Raw genomic sequence first — 9,709 nt, forward strand, 5'->3', positions numbered from 1 at the left:
AACTCAAAAATTGTCTGAGGCTGTATTCTACCGATATAAAACTATTTTCTAAAACAAAGAAAAGCTACTACTAACAAATGACAACCCCAACAACAATGAATTTTTAAGGACCAAAACACTGGGGGCTTTTTGTCCTAGGACTGCCGGGTACCAGTTGCAGGATCCGGGCATGACTAACACGCGGGTAACGAGTTTCTACTACCCATTTTCCTACCTCTTTCCGGCCCCTCTGAACCACTCATTTTCACTGAACCTCTCCGCCCAGCCCCCACCAACCAAGGAAAACACTCTGTGCTCAGAAACTGTAAGAACTCCCCGCAAGAGTGAACATTCTGTTTAAAACACTGCAAGAGTTTGCAAAATTAAACTTATGGTATGTTCACAATTTTTTAAAAGGGGGCTTGGGGCCAACAGGTGGCATGTAGGTTAAGAGGGCTGGATCCCACATGGCTAACTGCACGGTGGGAGTCCAAGCCCCGGCAGCTTGAAAAACATGTAAGGCACATATGTGTGCACACCCAAAATTCCAAAAGGAGAATAGAGAAGGGACTTTGGTGTGGCCATCACCCTTACAGGTGATCTCTCACTTTCTCTCTGTCTCTTATCTGGTAAGCTCACTTGCCCTGTTAACAAAACTAAAAAACCACGTACAAGACTGAAAAAGAGCACAGAAGTAACCCAGCTGTAACCACTATAAGCTTAATAGTTGGCCACAAATAATGACTCATGTGGTCACAAAGGACGTTTAATTGGAAACAAGTGCCAAAATGGTGCCTGAGGAATAGGGAGATTTTTAGGGTCAGGTCCGTTGGGGAACAACTGTATAGCTGAGTTCCACTTCTCACATCAAACAGCAGGGGCAAGGAAAAAAAAAAACTATTCTTTGCCAATAACTGTGCAAATCGCCTTTGACAAAATAACACTATGAAAAGGTAGATTATAATTTAGGTAAGCAAAATTAATACTATCTCTATCACTCTCGGGTTCAGAAAGGTTAAAATTTCCTAAAAAATTTTCTAAGAAATCAGCAGTAACTGGGTAATATTTAAGCCAACTGGTAGCTTAGTGGTGAAGGCATTTGGATCCCAGAGAGTCAACTATGCAGTTCAAGTCCCGGACTCAGGAGCTCCAAAAACCTGCCAGGTATGTGGGCATGTGTGCTCAAAATCCTACTAGAAGAATTGAGAAGAGACTGTGGTATGGTCACCCCCCCTAGAGGGATGATTTCTCACTTTCCCCCTCTCTGCCTCTCTTTGGCGAGTGCACACGCCCTCTGATCAAAAGTTAAAAAGAAAGAAAAAGACATTCAAAAAATCTCTTATCAGCAAAAGTTAAAGAATAACAGATTAATGTGTGTGTCGTCTACCTCTATACTGCGGTGTCCCTACTTACTTAACCAGGACTTCCTAATAAAAAGCAGCAGAAACAGCCAGGGCCACATACCAGCTGCCGGATGTACTCCTGGATGGAGTTTGGATAAACAAGCACGGTGATTGCAACCAAGGTGTTCAGGGCAAAATCGAAGACTTGGTAACAGAAGAATGGGATGATCCAGGCGGCGTGTTGCTAAACATGAAAGAAAATCGAATATTAATGTGCTGGATATTATGAAACACTGCTGAATTCAAAGCAGTCTTTTATTAGTCTGAAGGGAAGTGAAAGAACTGAAATTCATTAAACCAGGTTATGATGAAAACTGGTATGCCAAATAATAGTCAATAAAGAAGCTTCGGTGAACATTTCTGGGGCTGTAGTATTGGTTTTATTGGTTTTCTTAGTACCACGTGATATTGATGAGATTTAAATTTCCAAAGATTCTTAGAAAGTTTGGGAACAATGGCACTTTTTACTTATTATACACAGCTGTACAGACTACAGGGATAAAGGACTACAGAGAAGCCCCAGCACCCTACCACAGGTTGCTCACCTTGTATGCTCCGTAAGTCGCCATGGCACATATCAGGATCATGAAAAGGGAGATAGCGATAGCAATGCACATGTCTGCAGAAGGGGAAAATGAAAAATGAAATAAGTCAGTAATGGATCCACTGTTCCAGACACTTTCAGTCCATCTTCAAAGGCATTTTATTTACATACCAATTGTAAGTGAAAACATTATACTGAATAAACCACCAGAGTTCCTTTGGAAAGTGAGACAATAACAGCTACTGGAGGAAATGGTTAAAGACATTCTCACTAAACAATATGAATGACAGGAAAAAAAATGACTTAAGAAATAGGAAATGGACAATGGTTACAGATTACAAAAAAAAAAAAAAAAAAAAAAAAAAAAAAAAGACAAGAAAAAACTCTGGGGGCCAGCAGGTGGAGCGGTAGTTAAGGGTGCTGGACTCCCACATAACCAACCAAGGTTCAAGTCCCAGACCTGGCAACTTGCTTTCTCACTTTCCCTCTTTCACTATTGCTCTGCCCCTCTCTGGTAATATTAAAATTAAATAAATAAATAATTCTTTTGGAAAAAAACAACACTTTTGGGACCAGCAGTTGGTGTAATGGCTATGTCGCTGGACTCCCATGTAGTCAACTGCAGTTCGAGTCCTGGACCCAGTGGCTTAAACTCACACCAGGTGCATGTGCATGCGTGCCCAAATCCTGACAGGAAAATGGAGGAGAAGGGATTGCGGTGTGGGCATCCCCTCAGGGGGGTGATTTCTCACTTTCTGTCTTTCTGGTGAGCGCATTCGCCCTACAGCAACCCCCCCCTCCGCAAAACAAACAAACAAACAAAAAACACAACTTTTGTCTTCTGGTCCACTGAATTACGTAAGTAATGAACTGAATATTCATTTGAACCTTTTTTTTTTTTTAAGGTTTTTGCCTTAGTGTGTGCACTCTCTGGAGCGAGAGACAGTGAGAGGGAAAGTGAGAAATAATCTCGCAGGGCGTATGGCCAGGCCACAGTCCATTTTGTTCCATTCTTATCCTTGAATCTTATGTGTGCACATGAGCACCTGGCATGATTTTCAAATCACCAAGTCCAGGACTCAAACTGGTCGGCCATATGGGAGTCCAGCGACGTAACTGCTACACCATCTGCTGGCCCTATTATTAATTTGCTATAGGGTGCCTGCACTCACCAAGTAAGAAAATGCCCCCAGGAGGATAATCAATCCACAGTCCCTTGAATTCTCTTCTCAGGATTATGGGCATGCACATATATGCACCAGTGTGTTTTTCAAGGTGCTAGGTCCAGGACTTGAACAGTGCTGTTGGCCATATGGGACCCAACCACTTAGCCACCAGGCCACCTGGCTAACCCTGAATTAGATATTCTTTCCTACACATACAGGTGTCTAACTCGTATTTTTTTTAATAATTATTTTATTTAACTTTATCTATTAATTTGTTTATTTCAATTTGACCAGAGAGAGACAGAGACAGAGAAAGAGAGAGAGAGAGAGAAAGCAAGCTTTCGGGTCCAGGACTCAAACCACTGTCAGTCATGTGGGAATACAGCGCCTTTAACCACCATGCCACCTGCCAGCCCCTCTAACTTGTATTTATAAGCTCATGCATGCCTCTTGGCTCTAATTAAATCCTTCCCAATGCTTCTCATCTTAAAATAAAATCTCCATTTCTTGTCTTGGCCATGTCCCTGTTTATTCTAAAGCATGCCTACCTCTCTACTCTTGCCTCACCTCGACCCATACTCTCGCATGCTATGATCCAGCCATACCAGTCGGTTCATTAAGCCCAGCAAGGCCGTGTCATCTCAGGGCCTTTTACTTGCATTTCCCACGGATCAGAGGAAACGTCACTCATCTTTTCTCATGATGAGCTCCCCTGCCTTTATTCATTCAACTTCCAGCTCACCATCAGCACCTCAGAGAGTGTCTCTGAGCAATGAAGCCAGTGTCGCCATCCCAATAGCTATGACACTGAAACCAAGCAAGGACTCCCTAGAAAGAGCTAGGCCCTCGGTTTCCCTTTCTCCTAAGGGAAAAATGAAAATCTCTCAAACTGAAAAGTCACAAGGGATAAGCTAAAAGTAAAATCTAAGAGGCTTGGAATGCAAGGTGCATTTAAATTTTAAGGTCCTAAATTAAGACTTGAGAATTTGGTTATGGTAATTAAGTAACACTGGCCATAAATGGAGGCCTTAAGATTTTTTCAACTCCCACTTAAAGATTAAGGTTTTAAATTAAATTCTTAAGATGTTTTACATGATCGAAAACTGCTGGCTGTGAGCACACAGGTCCCAAGCTGAACTGTACCAGAAACCTGATGACTGACTTCCCCCTCCAAGAGCAGAATAAGGTGACCCAAGGCCCTGCCTATCTTGAAAGCTCAGGAGATGATCACGGCTTCCGGAACTGATCACGCACCCGGGACTTCAAACCTTAATTGTGCACTAAAATGTGAACTGTGAGGAACTCCTCCGGTGACTGGGCCTCTCCAGCATGAGCGACTTGCCTTGCACAAGGCAATACAGCTGCACTTTCCATCATCACACCTTGGGTCTAGTTTTGCTACAGCAAAGCAAACTCGGTTTCAGTTCCATAACCATGGAAAAGACTCTGAAATGAATCCTATCCACCAGATAACCCTGACATCTAGGTGACAAATGCCCAATACAGGAGCCACTGCCCCACATGGACACTGAGCACCTGGAATGATTCACCTATCACCCTGAATTGAGATAGGATGAAAATTTCTTTTGGAGAGGTTTTTTTTATATAGGGCACATGCGATCACCAGAAAGAAAGAGACACAGAAAGTGAGAAATCACTCCCCAGGGGGGATGGCTACGCTGCAATCCCTTTTCCTCCATTTTCCTCTCGGGATCTTGGGCACACAAGCACACGTGCACGGCTTGAGTTTAAGCCACCGGGTCTGGAACTCAAACCGCAGTCGACTACATGGGAGTCCAGAAACACAGCCATTGTGCCAACTGCTGGTCCCTAGATAGGCTGAATTAACATACAGTCCTGATTTCAAGGACTGGATAACAAGGACAGACTGTAAGGAATCTCAGTTTCACCTGATGACAAACTGAACTGATACTATTTGGGACATACTGTGTTAAATAAAATTAAATTCAATCTCACCTCTTTCATTTTACCTTTTTAATGTGGCTACAAGAGAGTATGAAAGTATACACGTTCTCACATGTTTCTACTGATCACTGCTGCTGGTCTAGAACAATGCCTACATCACGGTAGGTACTGACATTTACTCAAGGTCTGATCACCATATCTGTAATAACAGATTCTGATTAGAAGTATGGCATGAGTAGGGTTCTCTTAAAGAATTATTTAATTTTTATCTGTTACTAGTATTAATTTTTATAAGAATTATTATTTATTTATTTTTAAAATTTTGACCAAAGAGAGACAGAGAGAAAGTGAGTAAGCAAGCCACAAGGTCTAGGATTCAAAATGCAGTCAACCATGTGGGAATCCAGCATTATTAGTATTATTTGACCAGAGGCAGAGAGAAAGGGAAAGCTACTAGGTCCAGGACTAGAACTGCAGTTGGCCATGAGGGAATCCAGTCCCTTAACCACCAGGCCACCTGCCAGATCCATGACGACGTTTTGAAAGGCAGTATGTGGGGTTATCAACATGCTTAAAGAACACACAATCTAGATAGGACATGTAGAGTACTTGATCATTTTCAAAGATGCCTGTTGAGTCTCCCTAGCTCTGAGGGACATACTATTCTTCCTACAGAACAGTTTATAGAAGGAAGGTTCTGAGGTTATGTAACTTGCTGAGAAACTGCTTACATCAAACGGCTGAACTACAGACCAGCAGATGGCGTAATGATTTCATCACCGAATTCCCACATGGTCGACCATGGTTGAGTCCTGGATCTAGAGGGTTGAAATTCACACGAGGCGTGTGTGCATGCATGCCCAAAACCCTTAGAGAGTGGAGGAAGAGGAACTGTGGCATGGCCATCCCCCCCAGGAGGGGTGACTTCTCACTTTCTGTCATTCTGTCCCTCCAGCGTGCAAATGCACCCTATAGCAAAACTCTCTTAAAAAAAAAAAAAAAGGCTGAACTTGACTCATTTGCTCTGATGATTTCTAATCTCTGGCTCTACTATAATACATTAATATATACTACGCTGCTTCTCTTTAAGGTTTAAAACCCAGCCAATGAACCAACCTAGGCTCCCACTTACCACAGGTATTTCTCAAAGAATTCATGTTTTAGAATTATTCTTTATATCCACAGAGGCAGTTGGCAAACACAAAAGGAGACGATGAAAGTACAAAAAATGCTCATAGATCAAAAAGAACTATTTGCTATTGTAAAACAGTTCAGCTTCCAGGTTAAGCCTTGTAGCGTACTGGTTCAAGAGCCAGATCAGAGGCCAGCAGTGGAGTAGCAGTTAAGGCGCTGAACTTCCACATGTGGAATTCTAGTCCCAGACCCAGGGCAGCTTGAAATTCATGCCAGGCATGCATGCACGTATGCCCAAATTCCCAAGGGGAAAATGGAGGGAAAGGGACTGAGGCATGACCATCCCCCTTGGGGTGTAATTCTCACTTTCTATCTTTGTCTTTCCAGTGAACACAGGCACCCTACAGCAAACATAGCTCCCAACAACAACCACCAAAAAAGAGCCAGATGGAATACCAACCCCAGTGGTTTGAGAAATATACGAGGTATGTTTCTGTGTGCTTGTGCACTTGCCCCAAATCCCAACAGAATGTAGCAATAGAGAACATGCACATGAGTATGCTCCATTGGCGGGAGCTTTTCCTCCCGTTGTCTTGTTACGTCTTTCGCCCTCTCTCTATGGAGAGCACGTATGTCCTCTGGTAATTCTTCTTAAAAAGTGGAAAGACCAGAGGGTCGCACAGTGGTTAGTTACATCGCTGGATCCCCACATGGCTTAGTAAAAGATTTGACTCCTGGGTCCAGCTTGAAAACCTGGAAGGGCATATCCAAAACTCCGTAGGTGCATCAGGCATTTTTCCTTATTTTCCTCCCTTTCTTCATGGGATTGTTGGCGCCTCCTTATCCTCAAAGATGGCTGACTTTCATTTTCCTAAGTTTCTGCCCTCACACAGGAAGACTGAGTCATTTGCTGATGCCAAAAATGCAGTGGTGGGGGGTGTCTCTAGCTGACTAAACCCCATTTGATAGAAACAATGAGATATGAGGATAAAAGTCTAACTGCTTTTTCCTGTTTCCAAAAATCTTTCCGGAAGGCCAGGGGGAGAGTCACATCCACAATCAGTAACAGAATACTTTGGCCCGTTGATAACAGGAGACTCTTCCTAGATTCTGTCCCTGGGATGGTATCTTTGAGATGTATACTAAGACTCCTTACTTCTGTTAAAGTACATTCTTTTGATGAGCTCTTCCCCAAAGATCTTCCTTTTCAGTCACTAACCTAAAAATTGTAAAACCCACCTATAACCTACAAGCCCCCTGCCTTCCAGATCTTTGCCTTTTTGGGCTGGACCAAAGGAAAATATCTTTTCTAAAAGGCCCACTTAAAAGGAAGATATGGGCTTTTAAAAAAATAATAACTTATTTCTTATTAGTTTGTAAGAATTATTTTTACTTAACTTTGTTTATTTTTAATTTGACTAGAGAAGGGCAGGGTGAGAAAGAGAAAGCGAAAAAGCAAGTTGCCATGTCTGGGAATAGAACCACAGTCATTTATGTTGGAGTCCAGCACCTGTAATGACCATACCACCTGCCAGTCCCTATTTGTTATTATTTTTTAATCCACCAGAGAGAGAGAGACAGGCAGAGAGAAAGAGAAAGTGAAAAGGCAAGCCACAATGTACAGGACTCAAACTGTGGTCAGCCATGTCCCAAGTACTATGCCACCTGCCGGTCCAGAAGATAAGGGGTTTAAGAATTATTTTATTCAACTTTATGTATCATTATTATTATTATTACTTTTAATTTGACCAGAGAAAGATGGGGGGAGGAGGGGAAGAAGTGAGAAAGCAAACCACCAGGGACTTGAACCACAGTCAGCCATGTGAGAGTCCAGCACCTTAAACCATGACACCACCTACCACACTGCCCTCCAGCCCCCCAGAAGATAAGGTTTTTAACTTCAATGCCTAAGATGTTTTATAGGGTGAAAAGTGAGTGCTGGGAGCATCAAGACCTCAAACATAATAGCTCTAGAAACCCAAACAGAAATTTGATTATCTAGGGTCTTGACAATCAAGAATGTCCATGAGATGATCACACACTCTTGAGCCAATCATTAAACTGATCAAGTGTCTGGGACAGCTGACCTTAATTTAAACAAGCACGTGAGGAAGACCTTAAAGAGTCTAGGTCTTTCACCGCGAGTTGCCTGCTCACCTTGCTTTGCACACAGCAATAAAGCTGCACTTTCCTTCCTTCACCAAACCATGTGTCTATAGTTTAGTTTGTAGTGCTTGAGTTGAGCGAATCTGATTTGAGCTCAGGAACTATGGACCCAATGAGATGAGAAGTCAGAGGGCCGGGCCCAGCCAATGGCCAATCAACACCATCTAGATTTAAAAATGATAAACCTCACAAAACGTAAGGCTGAAGCCCTTCAGCCGCTTTTTCTTTGCAATCGGCCTGCTCCTGCCCTAGGAGTGTACCTTTGCTTCTACTTAAACTACAGTTTCCTGGGGAGATAAGGAAGTCGAGGAGGCCCAAGCTCTTCAGTCGCTCCGAAGTGGGGAATGGGAGGCGTGATGGTTTACATCTGGAATGGACAAGTATTGGCCAGCCAGAGTCAGTCCTCATGGAGGTTATCTTTGATAGCAGATTTTTCTGGGGAATAGCCGAGTTTGTAGTTTTATTTTTCAAAACTCTGCTTCAGCAAGATGTGAAAAAGAAGAGACTATGGAAAGTCATCTGATTCCAGATATGACAGAAGAGGGTCACACGGAAACCCTGCCCGAAGAATGGGACTAAGCAATCATCTGGTGGCCCCAGTCCTCGTCCAAGGGCTGGTGGATGAGGGAGGTAAACGTCTGCTCTAAGAAGTAGAAAACTGGACGCGCACTTCATAAGCAGGAGGAAGTCATCAGGAAGGAGAGGTCTGACCAGGCCAGGCAAGTTAGATGAGTGTGCCCGTCTGAACAAGGGTTGGTCCGTGTCCTCACAGATGAATGAGGTCATGCTGGGAATTCCCTCTGTAAGAATCTGGCCTGACTGATATGCAGTTCTATAAGTGCACATTTGTCTCATTATCTTATCTGTATAGTTGATTAAAGTATTGGTACAGTTTTAATAAGTAAATATTTTTAGGTTGCAGAACTGACTAGTCTTTATATAATTAAATCACAAAATGCAGGCCGAGTGGTTGCATGGTGGTTAAAATGTCTGGATCCCATGTGATCAACTACATAGTTTCAGTCCTAGACCTGGTACCTTGAGCAATACACTGGGCGTGTGTGCGTGCATTCCCAAAATCCTGTGAAGAGAATTAAGGAGAAGGGACTGTACTGTGGCCTTCCCCAGAGGGTACACTTGCTGTGCTCGCTCTGTCTCCCTAGCAAGTGCACACACCCTATAGAAAAATTATAAAACAACAAAAACCCACAAAAATTGAATTTGAAGAAAACCAAAAGTTGTATATTCAGTACTGTGTCATTTTTTTCAACCTTTGAGATACTGTAAATTGCTTATTTGTTTTCATTTATAAACAAATCATATTGGGACCAGCAGTTAGCATAATGGCTATGTCGCTGGACTCCCATGTAGTCGACCGCGGTTCCAGTCCC

At 42.9% G+C, this 9,709-nt stretch overlaps 1 protein-coding gene across 1 annotated transcript in view; it reads right to left on the reverse strand.

Moving 5' to 3' along the window:
* The window catches only part of LAPTM4B (lysosomal protein transmembrane 4 beta), a 71,410-nt gene that overhangs the window by 30,153 nt on the left and 31,548 nt on the right, over positions 1–9,709 (reverse strand). The window contains 3 exon segments of the mRNA XM_014592061.1: positions 118–125; positions 1,444–1,566; positions 1,928–2,001. Coding sequence (XP_014447547.1) covers positions 118–125; positions 1,444–1,566; positions 1,928–2,001 — 205 coding nt within the window.

The sequence above is a fragment of the Tupaia chinensis genome, unplaced genomic scaffold, assembly GCF_000334495.1.
Source record: "Tupaia chinensis unplaced genomic scaffold, TupChi_1.0 Scaffold000646_1, whole genome shotgun sequence".
In the NCBI taxonomy this organism is placed as follows: Eukaryota; Metazoa; Chordata; class Mammalia; order Scandentia; family Tupaiidae; genus Tupaia; species Tupaia belangeri.